The sequence below is a fragment of the Protomyctophum bolini genome, assembly GCF_963924005.1.
Source record: "Protomyctophum bolini genome assembly, chromosome: 21".
Classification (NCBI taxonomy): Eukaryota; Metazoa; Chordata; class Actinopteri; order Myctophiformes; family Myctophidae; genus Protomyctophum; species Protomyctophum bolini.
Window position 1 is genome coordinate 25,846,330 of NC_137882.1, and position 21,710 is coordinate 25,868,039.

General features: G+C 46.9%; 1 protein-coding gene across 1 annotated transcript in view; it reads right to left on the reverse strand.

Annotated features, from left to right (window-relative positions):
• dnah5l (dynein, axonemal, heavy chain 5 like) overlaps positions 1–21,710 on the reverse strand; it is a gene marked incomplete at both ends in the record, with an annotated part of 108,513 nt that overhangs the window by 13,401 nt on the left and 73,402 nt on the right. The window contains 21 exons of the mRNA XM_080793808.1: positions 1,072–1,271; positions 1,397–1,547; positions 2,066–2,187; positions 2,323–2,378; positions 4,154–4,371; positions 4,672–4,836; positions 5,589–5,738; positions 6,157–6,278; positions 6,742–6,868; positions 7,775–8,026; positions 12,685–12,855; positions 13,718–13,900; positions 14,781–14,936; positions 15,334–15,528; positions 16,843–17,019; positions 17,954–18,067; positions 18,235–18,339; positions 18,694–18,861; positions 19,290–19,403; positions 19,569–19,670; positions 20,719–20,853. Of these exons, the coding sequence (XP_080649934.1) occupies positions 1,072–1,271; positions 1,397–1,547; positions 2,066–2,187; positions 2,323–2,378; positions 4,154–4,371; positions 4,672–4,836; positions 5,589–5,738; positions 6,157–6,278; positions 6,742–6,868; positions 7,775–8,026; positions 12,685–12,855; positions 13,718–13,900; positions 14,781–14,936; positions 15,334–15,528; positions 16,843–17,019; positions 17,954–18,067; positions 18,235–18,339; positions 18,694–18,861; positions 19,290–19,403; positions 19,569–19,670; positions 20,719–20,853 (3,183 nt within the window). The remainder of the gene's footprint in view (positions 1–1,071; positions 1,272–1,396; positions 1,548–2,065; positions 2,188–2,322; positions 2,379–4,153; positions 4,372–4,671; positions 4,837–5,588; positions 5,739–6,156; positions 6,279–6,741; positions 6,869–7,774; positions 8,027–12,684; positions 12,856–13,717; positions 13,901–14,780; positions 14,937–15,333; positions 15,529–16,842; positions 17,020–17,953; positions 18,068–18,234; positions 18,340–18,693; positions 18,862–19,289; positions 19,404–19,568; positions 19,671–20,718; positions 20,854–21,710) is intronic.

The window sequence follows — 21,710 nt, forward strand, 5'->3', positions numbered from 1 at the left end:
ACCGGCTCACAATGCATCGCACTGATGCGCTGTCAGCTTGTAGATCTTTGAAAAGCCTTCACACATTTTGTGCAGAAATTGTAGTACTTTTGTACTTTGACAGACGTATTTTTGAGGGGTGCTTCACTTGTAACAGAGATTACATATTGTGGTATTGTTACTACTGAAGCAAAAACATCCGAGCGCTTCTTCCATGCCTTGCTACCATCTTGAGGTTGTGTTGTGGGTTCTAACCTCAGGGGAGTCGACCGGTGGCAGGGCGTCTATGTGCTAACATCAGGAGGCTGTGGGCTCTAACCTCAGGGGAGTCGACCGGTGGCAGGGCGTCTATGTGCTAACATCAGGAGGCTGTGGGCTCTAACCTCAGGGGAGTCGACCAGTGGCAGGGCGTCTATGTGCTAACATCAGGAGGTTGTGTTGTGGGCTCTAACCTCAGGGGAGTCGACCGGGGGCAGGGCGTCTATGTGCTAACATCAGGAGGCTGTGGGCTCTAACCTCAGGGGAGTCGACCGGTGGCAGGGCGTCTATGTGCTAACATCAGGAGGCTGTGGGCTCTAACCTCAGGGGAGTCGACCGGTGGCAGGGCGTCTATGTGCTAACATCAGGAGGCTGTGGGCTCTAACCTCAGGGGAGTCGACCGGTGGCAGGGCTTCTATGTGCTAACATCAGGAGGCTGTGGGCTCTAACCTCAGGGGAGTCGACCGGTGGCAGGGCGTCTATGTGCTAACATCAGGAGGCTGTGGGCTCTAACCTCAGGGGAGTCGACCGGGGGCAGGGCGTCTATGTGCTAACATCAGGAGGCTGTGGGCTCTAACCTCAGGGGAGTCGACCGGGGGCAGGGCGTCTATGTGCTAACATCAGGAGGCTGTGGGCTCTAACCTCAGGGGAGTCGACCGGGGGCAGGGCGTCTATGTGCTAACATCAGGAGGCTGTGGGCTCTAACCTCAGGGGAGTCGACCGGTGGCAGGGCGTCTATGTGCTAACATCAGGAGGCTGTGGGCTCTAACCTCAGGGGAGTCGACCGGTGGCAGGGCGTCTATGTGCTAACATCAGGAGGCTGTGGGCTCTAACCTCAGGGGAGTCGACCGGTGGCAGGGCGTCTATGTGCTGCAGACAGTCCTGCACAGTGCTGGCCTTGCCGGGGACGCTGTAGCCCTTGTAGAAACAGAAGGCGTCGGAGAAGGTGTGGTCGCCGAACCACACGCTGGTGAAGGTGTTGAGGAGTCGCTTGTCAAGGTCGTCTGTCACCCTGCCGCCATACTGCACCTCACCTGCAGTGACCCGAGAGACGCACACATGCCTCTTTTTAATGTGATTAGATCTTTGGCTGGTGCACGCACGCATGTGCACACACACACACACACACACACACACACACACACACACACACACGCACCCAGCATGTATCGCAGACAGCTCCAGTTGACTCCTCGTTTAGAGTCCATGTCGTCCAGGTGGTTCTGAACAAACTGCATGCTGGAAGAGAAGTCTGCCTGGTTGAACTCATACGGTATGTTCCACCCCAACGCCCCGAATTTACGACGTTCCTGAGAGAGACAGAGACACAGAGATAAAGAGAGAGAGAGAGAGAGAGAGAGAGAGAGAGAGAGAGAGAGAGAGAGAGAGAGAGAGGGCTGTCAGGGCCAGAAAGTCGTTTTTGGCCACTCAGTAGGCGTTCCCGCATAACTTATTATGATGTTGTGCGAATACCCTCCATGGTCACACCCCTGTCTTGCGTGAGGGTATAGGAAGTAACCTCTTAACATGACTGGACATGAGATGACCATAATAAGGATGACAAGACACATGGTTCGGCAGAGTTTTTAACGTGTTCATTTTAAGGGCCTGAAACCAAACTGGACTCTTTCAGGGTTCCAGGGCAGAGAGAGAGAGAGATGATTGCGATGTGTCTGTGATTGACTTTTTGAATAAATTACTTAATTTGAAGTTTGTAGTTTGCTTGCTTAAACTACACCATTGATGGACAATTGTGGGCCATGTACAGCACTCAATCAGTATAGGCATGCCCTTTATTTCGTGGACAGACAGACAGACAGACAGACACCTGCACAGTGGTGTGTAGGAAGGCCACGGCGTACAGCAGAGGTTTCCACTGAGGCTGGTTAGTCACTTCCAGCTGCTCCTGAGTCACTCCACTGTACGTCCTCTTTAAGCCCGCCTTCATGCCTACGCACGCACGCACAAATGTATACATGGAGAATTGTAGAACAATGAATGAATGAATGTATGAATGAATGACTGTATGAATGAATGAATGAATCAATGAATGAATGAACGAGTCATACTGCAGTGTTAGGTTACCTAGAGGAGGTTCGTTGGTGAACTTTATAGAAGACTGGAGGAAGTTTATAGGAAACCTACACACGCGCACGCGCATGCACGCACGCACGCACGCACGCACACACGCACACGCACACACACACACACACACACACACACACACACACACACACACACACACACACACACACACACACACACACACACACACACACACACACACACACACACACACACACACACACACACACACGGGTCTCATGGTCGCAGGCAACACATTTCCTGTAGGTGGAGATGACATATCTGCGGTTTCCCCGCACTTCCTTCTACTGCAGTGAATGGAAAAGTGACTGATGTTAGTCTGCCTCAAACGTTACTCTTTGACCTGCTTTGACCTACACTAACATCACAAAGATGCCCATCGGGATGAACCTGTGTAGTTTATGGCTGCTCCAACAGTAGTGGCAACATACAAAATATAGATGTCAAATCCACCGCGGTGGCTGAGACCAGAGCCATATAGTAATGGTTGAGACAAAGCAGTGAAAGGTCCTGAAAGATACATAACGTCAGTCTTACCCAATACCCAATCTGTCTGTTTTAGGAACACAAGGCTGCTGTACTTTATACCTCATATACTAAGCATTAAAGTATGTTTAAAGGAATATCAAATACCGAATCGAGCAACTTTAAAACGGAGGTGTTCACAACAACCTGAGTAGACCATAACATGACCAAAAGCTCCTTTTAACACTATAGTGTCTGTGAGGTCTTTCTGACACATTTTGAGATTTTGAATTTGATTAAGTTTGCCCATGTGAAGCTCTCTGTTTTTATTTTTTCCATCTGAAACATTTTTGTCTCCACCAGGCCGAAGGCCTGGGGAGAGAGTATGTTTGTCTCCACCAGGCCGAAGGCCTGGGGAGAGAGTATGTTTGTCTCCACCAGGCCGAAGGCATGGGGAGAGAGTAATGTTTTGCACACCGTCCGTCCGTGTCCGTCCGTGTCCGTCCGTCTGTCCGTGTGTGTGTGTGTGTGTGTGTGTGTGTGTGTGTGTGTGTTTGTGTGTGTGTGTGTGTCCGTCCGTGTCCGTCCGTCTGTGTGTGTGTGTGTGTGTGTGTGTGTGTGTTTGTGTGTGTGTGTGTGTGTGTGTGTGTTTGTGTGTGTGTGTGTGTTCGCTTGTCCGTCCGTCTGTGTACAGCTAATCTCCGGCACCGTTAACCCGGTTGATGCCAAATTATGCACACACACTCCCTGGATGCCAACGATGAACCTCTGCCCCAAATTTTCCAGAACAGCCTGTTATAGTGCCACCAGGAGGCCGATTTTTGTAAAACACATTTTTTTGTCCTCCATATTTTGTCCAAAAATCCTGCAAATCGTTACACAGTATCTCTATATTAAGTTTGCAGGATTGGCCCATTTTGAACAAAAAGCCTCAAATCATGAACGCAGCATGCAATTTACGTGAAATCTTTCACAGACGTTCCTACTAGTATATATATATATATTCACATTGGCCTGTTATAGCGCCACCAACAGGTGGACTTTTGCAAAAGACATTTTTGGAACAAAATGCCTCAAATCATCCAATTGCCATCCAAGGCGTGAGAATAAACGGCACCCTTTTTCACACTCCACCAGGAGGCCACAACCTGGCCTGCCCTGGTGGAGACCTGTGACCCGAGGGGCACTTTTTCTAGTCTAAATATGAAATTAGGTATAATATACCATCTCTGCCTGACCGTTACCTTCGTGTTACCTGACCTTACTTCGGTCATGTGAGTGTTAAGTATAGGCCCCGACACAGAAGAGGTGGGGATACCTCTGCTCATCCCGTCGCCATGGTTACCTGGGGTGCACGTCGGTCGTCAGCCACACCCGGAAACCCTCGTGGACGCCGTCGGCGGTTGCCGCGGCGACCGTCTCCAGGAGCTCGTCCAGGAAGTTGAGCCCCAGGTGACAGTTCTGCAGGAGGAGCCAGCCGCCGTCCGTCATGCTGTGAGCCAATAGCCTGCGAGCGTGCACCTCCTGGCCCTGCCCCATGGAGATGGGCCTGCAGGACACCCCCTGGTGGCAGGACAGAGGTAAGACGACGGTCACACACAGTTGAAAAGAAGCGGTCAGTCCGTTGCTCTCCCCGGGTTTGGCCGGAGGGAGTATACAGTCCAGGATTACATTAGATAAGACACTGGGTGAAAAAATGGGTATAAAAAATCTGCAGCAGCAGTCAGAGAGGAAAACGAATGAGCTTCGGCCTTCGGAGGGCTGGTCCACTTTTATCGTGGTTTTAACATGACATTAACATGTTTTTTTATCATAGCGGCATCATGGTACGGTACAGTGTGTGAGGGCATACAGTACAGTTACCTTCCCCTTGGCCAGTCTCTCTATGTCCTCTGTGGGGTCTGAGCCCATGGACAGCAGGCAGACCAGAGGAGTTCTGGGGCTGCTCTCACACCACATGCTGTCCAGGTCCAGAACCGAGCCCTCCGCATACCGCTGACCCAAACAGTCGGAGATGTACCGCCTTGCCTGGAGAAAAACGCACGCACGGACGCAAGTTGCTATTAATGTGGTAGTTGGTAGTTAAAGTGGGGTATGGGCCCCCCTCTGGGCTTTGTGTGAGGGGAAACGGAGTCCTGAGAGTGTAGCAATGGAACCAAATGGACTCTTAACCCATTTACTGCTATCATTTATTGAAAAATTAGGACCTAATTCACGCCAGCATTTTTTTATTTTATTTGAGCTCTTATTTTGAAAAGCCGCCATTTCCGGTCAGTTCGCAGTAGACCTAAATTTGGAAACTACACGGAGCTGGGCCAGCCTTGTTGACAATCTGAATCCAGACCGGAGCTCTGGGAAGCTCCACAGCGTCGGCTTTGTGCCGTCAAAGAAACGCTGTTTTGACCAAAATGCCATCTGGGACAAGGAATAGGAGATACAGGCGACTGAAAGAAACGGATAGAATGGATTATCATGGAGGCGACGATCTAAGATGAACGATCCAGTGCTGGCTAACAACACAGCCAGCTAACCGGCTAACGTGAGTAGCATTATGGGTCGCTTGATCAAATGCACTATAAAAGCGCAATTGCCGAAGGGCTTCGGGCAAAGGCGGCAAGTGTCAGTATCAAAATTAGGCTTCAATGGCGCGTTTCGTGCGGGTTAGAACAACACGCACCAGTGTGGGTCCAGACGGCAAGACCGTGCACACACCTGAGCGATAGTTCTATCAGTCACACACACACACCTGAGCGATGGTTCTATCAGTCACACACACACACCTGAGCGATGGTTCTGTCAGGACACCAGCTACGGATGAGAAGCAGTTTCCTGAAGCTGTCCAGGATCTCCTGATACCCATCAGGCACTGGGGCATCCTCTGGTGCAGGCTGGTCAAACCACGCCTTCCATGAACGCTCATTACGGCTCACCTGTAACCCCACACACACACACACACACACACACACACACACACACACACACACACACACACACACACACACACACACACACACACACACACACACACACACACACACACACACACACACACACACACACACACACACACACACAGAGCGTAAAAGAGTGTATATAGGGTTAACCCATTTAGGCCTGATGTCGGAAAAAAAAAGTCTTCTGAAAGAATATATATTCAAAGATTTGTGCCGCGTTTTCACGATAAAAAAATTTGCAGACCTACAAGCTCGTAGCTTGTCTACGAGCTTGTAGATCTGCTATTTTTCAATAGCTATAAAAAAGTACAACATAATGCTTATAGTTAAAACACCAAAAGGGGTTCCCGTTAAAGTGGCCACTTTGAGAAGCACTGCCACAGTACAGATGTACCTGGACCAGTAGCTGTGTGAATGGAGGCAGGCTGGACAGCTGGACCAGGTTCAGCCACGTCAGATCCAGAATCCAGCGCCGCGGTTTGGCCTCCACCGAGTTCAGGTCCAGAGAAGCTCCTCCTATACTCACACGTGAAATCAAGCAGAGACGTTACTGGAGAGGAGAGGAGAGGAGAGGAGAGGAGAGGAGAGGAGAGGAGAGGAGAGGAGAGGAGAGGAGAGGAGAGGAGAGGAGAGGAGAGGAGAGGAGGATTCAGGTCAAGAAACTCAGTGTTAATAGTATTTATAGTATAGCACAATTAGAAATGTTCACCCTATGGCCAGAAAAGGGAGTCTTTGTGTTTGAATTGTTGCTGAATTCCTACAAAGACCATCATGCTTTGGTGCACTTCCCCTCTGTGTGGAGAGGGCGGAGGCTGCGTGGAGGTGTGACGTTTTAGTCCAGGAAGGAATTGAGACCACATTTTCATCACAAATGTTGGTCATGAACATGGTGTCACGACTAAGCCCCAGGAAAGTGTTTCTTGTGTCCCATAAACATAATTAAAATACCCCCTTTGAGACTAAAAAGAGAGAGGTAGACCTTTGATGAAGGTCTGGAACTCGCTGTGGGAGATGTTTTTGTCCTGCAGGTCCACCTTCAGAGCCAGTAGCAGAGTGAACAGAAGCTTGTGGTTTTCATACAACCCTCTGACTGTATAACTGTACACCTACGCACGCACGCACGCACATACATACGCAATCGCCCCCACATGCACACACACACACACACAGACAGACAGACGCACGCCCACGCACAGAGACACAGACAGACACAGGGGAGAGACAGATATAAATATATTTTACGTCAAATTTGTGACTCTAATGTGCCCGAATGTCTATCGCAAAATGTCTTTACGTGTTTCTCTAATGCAGGGGGTCCCTGGTGAGGATAGTGCAAGTGACCACCCACCTGACCACTTAGCTCGGCAGAGTGGTCAGATTGGTATGGTTAGACATAGCACTCTAAAGTGTATTGTAAATTTGTAATAGTACGCACAGTTTCATTATATAGATATTCCACTGTTAGGTTCTTAGCTGACGTATATGATTCTAGATTACTATTTTACTTGATTATGCGTATTTGATGTATGTTTTGTTCTTGCTTACTGTAAGTCGCTCTGGGTTAACGGCGGGAACCCCTTTTGGTGTTTTAACTAAGCATTATGCTATACTTTAGCTATTGAAAAATGGCGCGCTACGAGCTTGTAGGTCTGCTATTTTTGAAAAATCGTGAAAATGAGGCACAAATCTTTGAATATATATATTCTTTCAGAAGACTTTTCGACGTCAGGCCTAAATGGGTTAAGAGCGTCTGCTGTAAAGTGAAATTGTAAATTGTGGGCCCCAAACAAGATTTCCAAGTGGGCCCGATCTAAATGTATCTGTGTCTCAAACCTTTCCAAATGTCTTGAATGTTTCCAAATACCTCTGAACGTGCCTAAATGTCTCCATTGTACCTAGATGTCCCTCTGTTTTTACTGACCACCGTTCCGGTGGTCACATCTTCACCGACAACTGGGCTATGAATAAATAGTCCTTAATTAAATGTCTGTGGATTGTCCAGTTGCGTTCACCTGGTAGGTGAGGAAGTGGATGACGTTGCCGATGCGCTTGGCGGTGAGGTGAGCCTTGGCGGAGCGCCGCAGGGACGAGTCAAAGAGGTCCAGGAACTGAGCGAGGGACGTCTGGTACATGACGTTGACCAGAGACATCTCCACCACCAGGAAGTACAGGATGCTGCCCCTGGTGGCCACCGGCCGGTACTCCTCCCTCGCGCGGGTTATCTGCACCTCCGTGTCCGCCGCGACCCTCAGCTTCTCGCTTACCTACAATGTATACAATATATGACTTAAATGCGCTCCATGCACAATGAATAACTCTTCCTACTTCCGGGAAAGCAAGCTTAGCAGAAGGAAAGACATGGTCACGTGACTGGGCGGCCATGACACTCTCGGTGGCAAATCTCGCACCGGAAGTTCGATAGAAATGCATTCATATAGCGCCTTCATCCAGGGCGCTTTTACATAGATTGTGCATTTACATTCAACCATTCACACACATATTCAGACACCAACGCCAGAGGAAACGATATGCAAGGCACCTGCACTTGCTCAAGGACTCTTCAACACTAACTCTGCGGGGGAGCCCGGGTTTGAACTGGGAACCTTGCGGTTGCCATCCGGTAACTCTACCCCTGAGCCACTGCTGCCCCCTATTTTCGATGAAATGCGTGGCAGTGATGAATGGAGACGGCTGGACCAGCTCATGAACAAACTATTCATGAAACATTGAGACCTTTGTCATATAATCGGTTCAGGAAATACAAAAGACATAACACATTATTGTGTTGCTTTTCGATGTGCACGCTGCAAATTTCCTAGAGGTATCTAAAGAGCACAAACTAGTTTCTGAATGTGCCAAGTAGGGACGTCCCAATACACTTTTTTCGTTTCCGATCCGATCCCGTTACCAACATTTCCGTGTTAGCCGATAAAGATACCAGAGAATAATATTTATAATAATAAAAAAAGAAAAAAATATCTTATTTTGAAGTCCACCAACCAGGAATAGTGTTTATAGCTATATATCTCATGTTGTGTTTATAGCAGACTCCTCATTCAAATGTGCACTTGCAGTTTGGGCAACTCCAAAGCAAACTCCACATGTCCCAACATTTTTATTTGTGTCAACCCCTTACCCCTGTGTCGGATCTGTGGATAGAGACGGACGGACGGACGGACGGACAGACGGACAGACGGACAGACAGACAGACAGACAGACAGACAGACAGACAGACAGACAGACAGACAGACAGACAGACAGACAGACAGACAGACAGACAGACAGACAGACGGACGGACGGACGGACGGACGGACGGACGGACGGACGGACGGACGGACGGACGGACGGACGGAGCTAGCTTCTGCTTCTTCGTCCCATGTTATCTCTATGCAGAACAGCTTCTGCGTTTAAAAGCTGGAAGAATAGCTTTTTTTTGTTTTTGCTTTTTTTTTTTCTCACCGAACCTTAACTTTAAAGCAGCTTTTAAAAGCTGGAGCTTTAAAAATCTGCGTGTAGCCAATCAGAGCACAGCGTGGTTTGAGGAGGCGGAGTTGAGCTCATTTTACGAAACCAAAAAGCTTTGGAAAAGCTGTCCGAGCCAATTGTCCGCATTAAAAAATAAACTTTTTAAATATGGGCTGTATATGAAATATGAATGGATATTTGGCAAGACCATAGCATATTTTGTGATAGAAATTAAAGTTTATATGAGAAACAAGTTGTCGAAGCGGTGAAAACAGGTTGTGTTCCGTGTGCCGTCGCGAGTGTCACGTTTCTGGGGACAAGTCATCGTGCATTCACCCCCCCCTCCGGTTCTCATCGAAGCTATGGATGGACTACTGAACTGAACTCTCCAGAACGCTATCCGTCGCTTGTGGACTGTTTGTGGACTAAACAGTGCACGCACACACACACGGTTGATAAATTAGCAGATATAGATAGATAGACAAACAACTAAACAATATAGTTGTGTCGGAGTTTTCCCCAAAACCTTCCCCGAGAAGAGGGGAGTAGCAGCCCGCTCTCAGCGCGTTTCTGTGCCGGTCCTCGTGTGTGCTCGGAGACGATTTGCGGGACGTTTCATCGCACTAAAATTAATTGCCCTTGTCGCGGGACCTCGCCCTGAGCACAGGGGGTTGATCACTGGTTTACGCTCCTCGACACCCAGTCTCAACTTAGGGGGTCCTCCGCGGGCCGGGCCACAGGGTCTAGAAGTCGGTCCACTTTCGCTCGAGGGGAAAGCTCGAGGTTTCTCCTCGACGACGGGGTCTGGCCGCAGGTCACCCGAGGCACTATCACCGTGGTACAGTGGCGCTGTACCACATACTCCTGTAGTAATGTACTACAGGAGTGGGGCCTTGATCATACCTTTAAAAAATAATTAATAGCCTTTATATCAGTTGTATGTACCCCCTCTATTTATGCAATATGTTGCGTGATTGGTTTGCTGCGTTCTGAATCGATAAACCAATCGCATATAAGATTTATTTGAGGGAATCATTTAAATTGGTCTATTGCGTTCATGTAGGCCTATCGATGAACCTCATACCAAAAGTTGAAAGATAGTAGATAGCCTATATTTATAGATAGATAGAACACGTGTGTGTGTGTGTGTGTGTGTGTGTGTGTGTGTGTGAGATATTGAGCACCGTGGAGGAGCCGACACGGGGCTCACTTGCGAGCCAGTTCTCTCTCAGTGCCCCTGCAGTAATTACCCCCTCCCGGTTCCCACCGAGGTGAACAACTGAACCCCGTAGCTGTCTCTGACCGTGGACTAAACACACACACGGTTTATAAATGAGCATATATATATATATATAGTCTATAGACAAAGAACTAAAGTCCAGAGTCCCCAGCGCGTCGTATGCACCGCGTGTGTGTGTGTGCGCGAGAGAGATCAATAATTAATAGCCTTTATTATAAAGGCTATTAATTATTGATCTCTCTATGCACATGCATATCATACAACTGATATAAAGTTTATATCAGTTGTATGATATGCATGTGCACAGGTCCGTTGCACTGGACTCCGTTCCGGTGATAATATCACCGTGATATTGATTATTAATTAAGTAATTAAAGTATGCATAGCCTACTACTAGTTGGCACAATGTTTCACATCATCTGCTAATTAAAAGCAAACTTTAAATGTAATGATGCTGTAGTGTAAACGGTGAGGGTCCGTGCCGTGGGGGTGGTGGAGGAGCGGTCTGACTCTACTGCCACATATAGCCAGCCGAGGTCAGTGACAGACAGACAGCGCCGAGATGGGGGCTCCCTTCCACTGGAGACTTGGGACTGAATGTCCGGAAATCGCACGTAAACATAAGCTGTTTTAATTGCTTTTACGACGTGCTGGATATATACAATTGTATTTCTACGGTATGCTCTTTCTAAATCAACATTAACATTACATACAGAGCCGCCATTTAAAAAAATGCCCGGAGGGTTTCGCTCGTGGCCTGGGGGAGACGAGAGCGGAGTGGGGGGGAGACATGAGCGCTGAAGACGGGGAGGATTGAGATCCCGTCCGTTCGGTTATTTACAAACAAGTTTACCAAGATTATATTATTTATTCATCCATACATAGGTTATGATGTAACTAAATATATAATTATTTCTCCTCTACAGTCGCTATTTTACATTTTAGACTTTCAAATGCGCATCTGCTCAAACTGCCCGTCTCTCGTCTCAAAGCCAGACAGCCGGTCCAGGCAGCTTGAGTGACAGGTACCTTGTACACGCCCACTTTCTCAAAAAAAAGCTGCGTCTTTTAGATTTCTGCTTCTGCTTTTTAAAGCAGCTTCTTCGGTCTGAATGGGGCTTAACACTGGCAGCGACCACATAGCATAACCACACTGACAAAAATAAAGTAAAGAAAAAGTTAATGATAATAATTATGACCAGTGAATGTAAGGAATTATTATAATTGCTCCCAATTGCTGTAATATACATACAGTAGAGTGCATAGAAAATTGTGTATGTGTGCACTAGGGATGCACCGAAAGGGAAATTCTTGGCCGAAACCTAATATCCGAATATGATTAATATTTCCTTTCCTACCTTTTTTTCCTACCATTCGTACCTTAAAGCTACCTGATTTATGGCAAAATAATCAATTCAATTAAACAATAATCACTATTATGGGTCCATAAAACATTTATTCAGCTCTTTTGAATGCATTAATTGCATACACTATTCGGTGATGTATTTTCTGCCTATTCGGGCCGAAACCGAAAAGGCCGAAAATGCATTTTTAGCCATTTTCGGCCGAATATTTTCTGCGGCCGAATATTCGGTGCATCACCAGTGTGCACTCATGCACTGCAATCCACTGCCTATGTATTGTAGTCTCTTAACCAATTGTGCTATTAAAATAGCAGCAGCACAAATGATATATTGTATTAGCCATATCCAGGCAGTGGTGTGCAGAGACATTTTTAGGGGCAAGGTGCTCAAGTGGAAAGAAAAGGGCATATTGTGTGGCACGTGGAACCACTGGCTGCCGCTGCCTTAGTGTGTGATATTTAGGCACACGACTAAATCAGTGGTTCTCAGTCAGTGAGGGGGTTGGGGTTCCAGTGGTCCCCTGCAGCTAAATGATGTAAACAATGTCCTTGTCTTAAATGAACATAGGCTATTTGGATTTTTTTATTCACTTTACGCATGCGCATACCCTCTATATCTCCCCCGGTCCATAGCGATATCCCTTCGGTCTAGCGGTGGTTAAGATATTGGACTTTCACGCGGGAGACCCGGCCGAGTTCAAATCCCTGGTGTTACATATATGCAAGACAGAGTGATTTGAAGTAGGCCTAGATGCGTGAGTGTGGTAAATATAACACACACACACACACACACACAGTCGCACACAGTCACACACACACACACACACACACACACACAGTCACACACACTGACCTCCTGTGCGGTGCTCTTGGTGACAGTGAGGACGTCTATCAGAGACTGGTCCTCCACCAGGGAGCCCTCCGTGCTGGTCAGACGGACCAACAGGCTGTCCTCCAGCTCCGCCATCCTCCTCGTGTTACCGCTCACCTCCTCCAGGAGGCGCACTCGCTCCGACTCCAACTCCTGGGGGCGGGGGAGAGAAAGATAAGTCACACAGCGACGGACTGGATAGGTGGACTTACTGATGATTTTTTTTAGAGCGCTGTTTCCCCAAACAGTGTGTCGGGCAGTGTTGTTTTTGGCAGCATTTTAGTTTTAGTCATAGTCTTTTGAATATAGTTTTCATTTAGTTTTAGTCACCTGGAATGTCTTAGTGTTAGTCTATTTTTAGTCGACTAAATATCATAGGATTTTAGTCGACTAATTCTACAGGTGATTTTGTCGGCTAAAATTTATTCTGGCGGGTCTTGATGCCGTCGTAATGACTGTTTTTACACTGCTGCGACGCGTTGTGAGCTTGTAGATCGGCTATTTTCAGCATGCAACCAAGTGTAAAATGACTTATCCTGGATCTGTTGTCCACTAGTCCCTTCCTAACATTTTAGTCTAGTTTCTATCCGTTGACGAAATTGTCCATATATTTAGTCTTAGTTTTATAGCCATCATAGCTTAGTGTTCATTTAGTTTCTATTTAGTTTCCGTCAGCGAAGAAAAGGTACGAACCGGACGAACATTTTTTGTCTTATAGTTTTAGTCGATGGAAACAACACCCGGTGTGTCGGGGACCCATCTGTGTGCGGGTCACTGCTGTGTACCGACTACAGTCCCATTCTGTTGGTCTGTTCCAGGCTGACTTTTATCCACACTTTTCCTGGGCTGTGTGTGTGCTCCAGTTCCTGTTGATTTCATTGGATATAATTGGTCATCTGACCAGTTTCATTGGCTTTCATTGGATCAAATCGACAGGAACTGGAGCACACACAACACAGCCCAGGAAAAGTGTGGATAGGTACCTTTCAAAATACGGGGACTTCACTGTATTAACCTGTTTCTCTGTGAGGATGACCCGTCCCAGCAGCTGGTCCTCCAGCCCCCTCTGCGTGACGGTGAAGTCCACCATGGTCGTCCTGGCGTGCACCTCGGGGCTGTAGGACGGGTTGGACAGCTTGGTGCTGATGTACAGAGTGAAGCCTCGCATCACCTCCACCTCCTTGTCCCCCACCTTCACCTATACAGAGAGAGGGTTATTTACAGTCCCGTTCTGTTCGTACAGAAACGAATAGTTTTCATAATCCTCATGGGGGCCCATGCCTGGTTTAGTCAGGGGAGGGCGGTGTTGGACAGTGTCTTGCCTCTCTTCAGTGCGGTTGGGTGCATTTCCCCGAAAATCCTCATGGGGGCCCTGGCCCTCCGGCCCCCACAGACTCTACGTCACTGTATAGGTACCTTTGAAAGCCTTTCATGTGAAAAGTACTTCTGGAAGCCACAGCTCTGATGGGTGTGTTTTTTTCACCCACTGTGTAATGCAATAAACGGACAGTAGGTGGCAGTAGGACAGAGGCCAGAGCAAATATACATTCCAACTTGCAAATTTAACCAAGTAATAAAAGAAAAAATAGTTTTACTCTTTTAATTTCAATTTACCTTAGTATTTTTTACAATACATGAACCCATTCAAGACGGGAACCCCTTTTGGTGTTTTAACCCATTTAGGCCAGACGTCGAAATTTATAAAATGTCTTCTGAAAACTGACAGTTTTCCGTCAGGATTTGCGCCACATTTTCACGATTTTTCAAAAATAGCAGACCTACAAGCGGCGCGCTACAAGCTTGTAGATCTGCTATTTTTCAATAGCTAAAGTAATGCTTAGTTAAAACAAAAAGGGTTCCCGCCCAAAATGGGTTTTAAGCATTGTTTTAAACTTTAGCTATTGAAAAATAGCATATCTACAAGCCTTGTAGAGCATGTAGCAATTAAAGTAATGCATTATACCTAGTTACCTTTTCCAAAAAACAGTGGTTAGTTAGATTTTAAGACGTTATCCTGTTACCGCTGGATCCAGACGGTTGTCGTTACCTTATAAGTGGATCCAGACGGTTGTCGTTACCTTATAAGTGGATCCAGACTTGATGAAGTTCTTGTCCAGGATGTTGTCCAGCGCCGGGTCCAGCTCCTCCCCCACGTCCTCCAACAGCAGGGGGCGCCCCTGAGACAGAGCGTCCTCCAGGTGAGAACGGAAGTACTTCTGGTTCAGAGAGGTCACCTGGCAGGCAGACAGGCAGGCAGGCAGGCAGACAGACAGACAGACAGACAGACAGACAGACAGACAGACAGACAGGCAGGCAGGCAGGCAGGCAGGCAGGCAGGCAGGCAGGCAGGCAGGCAGGCAGGCAGACAGACATTAACAAACTCAATGTCTCACTATTTGCTCCCTTTCTTTTCTCTTCACTCAACTTATCCTTGTCCTTCAGTCCTTCCCTCATTCCGCCCCTTCTCTTCTCTTCCTCAATTATATGTTCCATAATCCATTCAATCGATTCATTCAATTAACAGCCCTAATCCTCTCCTCTCCTCTCCTCTCCTCTCCTCTCCTCTCCTCTCCTCTCCTCTCCTCTCCTCTCCTCTCCTCTCCTCTCCTCTCCTCTCCTCTCCTCTCCTACCTGTAGTTGGTTGTCTCTCTCCTTGTTGTTGATCCAGGCCTTGGCCTGTCCCTGGGGGTCTATGAGGAGGGGGTATCTGGTGGCCTTGGTGACAATGACGGCGTTCTGGACAGACAGCTGGTCGTTGGGCAGACCCTGGAGACCCCAGACGGACGCCGTGGGACCGTCCACCAGGAGAGAGGACACGTCCACGTCCTGACGGCGGAGGGACACAACGTCCATGGACAGCATTATGACTGCAATCTGTTTAGTGACTCGTTCACTTAGTTAACCCATTCTGACCTGAGATCAGATTCTAAAAATGTCTTCTATACATCCTGACAGTTTTCCATTCTGACCCGAGATCAGATTCTAAAAATGTCTTCTACGTCAGTCGTTCTTCGATTAAAAAAGAAATAGCAGTACAAGCTGGGTGTTGGGTTATTAGTTAGTTCTCACATTTCTGTATGGTATGTGTTGTTGGGTTATTAGTTAGTTCTCACATTGCTGTATGGTATGTGTTGTTGGGTTATTAGTTAGTTCTCACATTGCTGTATGGTTGCGAACGCAATGAGCACTTACTATGAGACCTAGCAGATCATGTCTGTCTGTGTGTCTGTGTGTGTGTGTGTGTGTCTGTCCCGCTATCCAAATATGGAGTGTGTTGCATCAGCAATCACTCAGCTCCATATATGGGCACAAAAGGGGCCAGGTCCACTCAGCTCCATAGACAGACAGACATGATCTGCAGGGTCTCAGCTGCGTTCGCTTCCCGCGTTTGCGCGTCTTACTGATATGTGTTGTTGGGTTATTAGTTAGTTCTCACATTGATGTATGGTATGTGGTGTTGGGTTATTAGTTAGTTCTCACATTGCTGTATGGTATGTGTTGTTGGGTTATTAGTTAGTTCTCACATTGATGTATGGTATGTGGTGTTGGGTTATTAGTTAGTTCTCACATTGCTGTATGGTATGTGGTGTTGGGTTATTAGTTAGTTCTCACATTGATGTATAGTATGTGTTGTTGGGTTATTAGTTAGTTCTCACATTGCTGTATGGTATGTGTTGTTGGGTTATTAGTTAGTTCTCACATTGCTGTATTGTATGTGGTGTTGGGTTATTAGCTAGTTCTCACATTGCTGTATGGTATGTGTTGTTGGGTTATTAGTTAGTTCTCACATTGCTGTATGGTATGTGTTGTTGGGTTATTAGTTAGTTCTCACATTGCTGTATGGTATGTGTTGTTGGGTTATTAGTTAGTTCTCACATTGCTGTATTGTATGTGGTGTTGGGTTATTAGCTAGTTCTCACATTGCTGTATGGTATGTGTTGTTGGGTTATTAGTTAGTTCTCACATTGCTGTATGGTATGTGTTGTTGGGTTATTAGTTAGTTCTCACATTGCTGTATTGTATGTGGTGTTGGGTTATTAGCTAGTTCTCACATTGCTGTATGGTATGTGTTGTTGGGTTATTAGTTAGTTCTCACATTGCTGTATTGTATGTGGTGTTGGGTTATTAGCTAGTTCTCACATTGCTGTATGGTATGTGTTGTTGGCTCATCTCTCTCCTCCACAGCTGCAGCAGGATGTTTCTGTACTCCTGGTTAAATGGACCGCAGTAGGACAGGAAGCCGGTGGAGAGCAGCACGTCTCCGACCAGATGTCTGATCTGGTTCTCGAAGGCGACACTGCTGTCCGTCCAACGCACCTGGATGGAGTATACACGGGACAGAAGATCGGGGGGGGTTGCATACGTTGGTTAGACATACTAACAGTATGACAGGCATTATTTCGACAACACCGTTGGTTACAACTAACCTGCAATGCATATCGCCCCAAGCAGATTAAGTCTGGCCCCTCTCAATTGTGGGAGGACTTCACGGCCGAAATGGTGACGAGCCAACCAGGGCCCAGTATGCAAATATAGGGCGGGACATTGCGAATATAGTCTAACATTGAGAGGGACGAGACTAATATCCACGCAGTGATATCACTACCCGTGGCAGGTTAAAACTAACCCGTGGCAGGTTAAAACTAACCTGTGGCTTCCAGTGAGGTTTAAGGTTGGGTTTTGGGTACAGGGTGTCGGACTGTAGGACTGTTAGTATAATTATGTCGGACCAAACATATGCACCAAGAAGAAGGATGGATAAGTAAGTAAGTAGCCTTGCCGAGCCATGAGGCCCATAGGGGCAGGAGCCTATCTCCTGTTTCTGTAGCGTGAGGCAGCTTGATGTACAAGTACACCCCCTGGACATGATGCTAGTATGTCGCACTTGTCGCAGGGACTTAACCCCAATCCAACCCTTGATGCTGAGTGTCAAGCAGGGAGGCACTGGGTCCTTGAGTCCTTGAGTCTTTGGTATGACCCGGCCGGAGATCGAACCCCGACCTCCCTCTCAGGGCTGACACTCTAACCACAAGGCCACTGAGCTGGTAGATGGATGGATTAGGGCTGGGCAATTCATCGAAAATGTATTGAAAGCAATATTTTTAACCAATAACTAACTTAAATATCGTGTTCCTTTGTTAGTAATAGGTTTTTCAGCTGCCTCATATTGATATTGTATGTACTCGATTCTTATTTTAAGCTTTTAATAATATAGGCCAGCAAACGTTTGCAGTAACGGTTGAAGCTATACCTTCTCTCCTCCGAGTCCCTCTATCAGAGACCTAGCGTTAGACATCTTCCTCCTGCACGACTCAGCATCATCCTGCAGTTCCTGCTTCTGCCTCATGGCGGCGTCAGAGAGTGCCTGGAGGAGAGGAGAGATCTACGTGTCCATGGGTTTCGTTGTCTTCAGCAATACGCTTAGTTTAACTATAACAGTATTTGAGGCAGTATTTAACTTGTTTAGTGTTAAAACAGAACACAGATTATCAAAAATAATGTGTGCGTACGTGCGTGCGTGTGTGTGCGTACCTGAACAGTGTCCAGCTCTTGTTGTTTAGCATCCAGTTGTTGTTGCGCTGCAGCTAGCTCATCCTGCGCTACAACCAGACGCTGCTCCTGGAGAGCCAGGTTAGCCTGCAGACACACAGATAGAGGAGTTGTGTCCAGTAGTATCCACATATATAGTAGAAATTGGCCATTATGAGGAACATTTTTGTGGTCCTCACACACTGAAACAATTGACCGCATAGACCATTCTTATAAACACTTTACAAATTTACAGTCGAGTCACACATGCCGTCACCATTCTTTTTGTCATCTTTTATTTTGACATTACAACCGGAAACATTATTTTTCCCAACCAAAAGCACCTAACTCTCAATTAACGGCACACCTGTGCACACAGTCCCTGCCCTAACGAGTTAGCCAAAACAGTCTTTATTTATTTTCTGTGTGTGTGTGCGTGCGGTGCCGTGCGCATACTTGTACCTTAAGAGGCAGAACTTCCTTGTTGATGGAGAAGAAGTCCACCATGGCTTCAGTCCAGGAACACAGACCTGCAACGTTGCCACAGCTCCTCTTAGCAGAGTCCAGGTTATAGTCCTCCATCTGCAGGTACGGAAACACTAACTCCACCACCTCCTCGTTTATAGAGTCCTACAGGTGAGGAGAGGATGGGAGACAATGAATAATATTGAGCAGGTGTGACGTTGAAAATGTGATGTTGCCGATAGCCTAGCTTGTTCTCCCCAATTTAGTCAATTTAGTATAGAGCGGTATACTATGCATTTATGTCGCGTACGTACGCCCACACACACACGCACACACACACACACACACACACACACACACACACACACACACACACACACACACACACACACACACGGTGCATTTATAGTTAGTTGTAGTAGAGGGATTAGCGAGAGTTGAACAGATAGATTGAATATTTAGTAGGTGTGACGTTTAAAACTTGGTGTCTCCAATACCATTTTTCTCCCCAATTCAGTATGTTATACTGGGTCATCTGACACCCCACTGGGAGGATGTTGTAGTGCGTGCGTGCGTGCGTGCGTGTAGGAAACCTTGCTGAAGTTCAGCAGCATGCTGAGGAAAGCAGAGTTCTGCATCAGTTTCATGGCTTCGGCCCATGAGGGTCGCGGACCAGGTCGTTCAGGATCAGGTGTAACGGTGTCAATCTGGTTAACGACATTTTTAAAGGATTTTATTGAATAATAATAATAATAATAATAATAAGGCTTATGGCATATATAGTTTGTCGATTGTTTGTTGGTTCATTTAGCAAAGTTTGTTCATGAAAGGCGCTACATGAATTCCACCACTGCATTCAGTACGGTATATACCTTCCTCTGGAAGAGTAGCAGCACAGCATCCATGATCCTCATGATGAGATGAGGAGGTTTACCCAGCTTCCTCACTGTAGCAATGTCTGCTGGCTTTATGGTCTAGAGACAGAGAGACATAGGCCCTCATTTATCAATCGAGTGTAAAATCTGCCACAGATTTGAGTGCAGGTTTCGTAGTACACCCACGTCGCCACAGCATTTATAAAGTGATCGCAAACAGCTGATCCTTCCTTAATTTCGTTCTGACGTTAATAAATGTGACGGCTGAAATCTATCTGGCACGCCCTATGAAATCAAGCCTCGCCCTCGTTTTTGCGACATGAAAACGGCAATACGTTTCCTGAAACCATGGTAACATGAAAAAATAAGTTTCTCCCGTGCCTTGCTGCTGCCCGCCTCACCCCCCTCTCTCATACACACGCACAGACGCACAGCACGCACACGCAACTTGCAAGCCCAACTAACTGGTGTGTTGTTAAATAAATAAAGAACGAACACCTGCATGAATTAAATAAAGTTGTATAGGCCTACCCTGTCTGTTTCAATCTCACCTCGCTTGCCTTGCTGTCATGCACGCACGCACCTACATGACACATTAAATAAAGCTGTCTGTTTCTCCTCTCGCTTCGCTTCCCTTGCTGCCCGCCTCACCCCCCGCACGCCACGCACGCATCGCAATTTGCAAACAACTTTCACTGTGTCTTGTTAGTTGTATATTAAATAATTAAAGTATTTTTAATTTAATATACAACAAGATATATTAGTGAACGAAAACCTGAACCATAATTAAATAACAAATAGGCACACACACGCTGCTGTTTTGCAGGTGCTCCTCCTGTCCTGTCTGTCTGTCTCTATCACAGTGGTCCGTCCGTGACCAACTGACCATGCACGTTCGACAGTCTATTTAGATTGCCTCGCAGTCGTTAGTCGCACGGTTGATAAATGAGGGCCATACAGTATACACAGAGAGAGAGAGAGAGAGAGAGAGAGAGAGAGAGAGAGAGAGAGAGAGAGAGATTTTTGGAAAAGAGATTTGGTGTAGATCAATCCATGGGAACCCATCATGTGTGTGTGTGTGTGTGTGTGTGTGTGTGTGTGTGTGTGTGTGTGTGTGTGTGTGTGTGTGTGTGTGTGCACTGTGCACCTGCAGAGCAGACTCTGCTGCCTCCAGCGCTGGCTTGGCCGCCTCCAGTTTGAGCTCTGCTACAGATTTATCTGCTTCAATCTCCTCAACTATACACTGAGCCTTATCCTTCACCTTCTGCACCTGAAGCTTCACCTGGGGAGGGGAGGAGAGGAGATGCACACATGTGCACGCACACACGCACATTGAAAGTCAATGGAGAAAAGCTCAGACATCTTAGCATGTTAGCATTAGAATGTTTGTGGCAACGTAATGCGCAATACACTTAGGCAAAATAGCCCATTGAAAGTCAATGGGGAGACCTGGCGCACAAATTACGAACCTCAAATTACGTCACATTGTAGAGCCGAGCCGACTTTTATTCGGCTCTATGAATCGTGCCCGAATAATTTATATAAATAAATATTTCAGTAAATCTCTATGGGAGAGTTCCATAGCTGCTCCCCACTGTATTACACTGTATCATGGCTCCCCCTAGTGACTGTTTATGGTACGTGCACAGTGCACGTTCCAGGCTCCAGCAGGGCTAGTGCGCATGCGCACAACCCTTATGCACACGACACACACACACACACACACAGTGACAGCTAGCTGTTTGCAGTTGCACTCGTTTAAACACTTTAATAATGAAAGTAAAACGTTTGAAAACAGTGTCGTCGTTAAGCATCTCAACCCTGAAACAGCAGGTAAGATATGAATGCTTGTTAGTTATAAATTATTCTAAACAAGCAGTAGTTAATACTAACCGCAGTAATATATTATTGTAACTCGCTCCTCCAAAGGGAGCTAGCCGCCTAGCTCTCTTTGCTACGTGGCTTTGTTGCCTGCCTGCTCTTAACCTCGCCTCCTGGTCTCTGTTTCAAAAGTCCGTATGATCCCGCCTGGGGCCGGATGATGTGGTTACGTCATGTTGTAGTATTACGAGAGCTTTTATTGCTTTTAATCAAACAGGAAGCAAACCATTGCCTACAACATGACGTAAGCATATCATC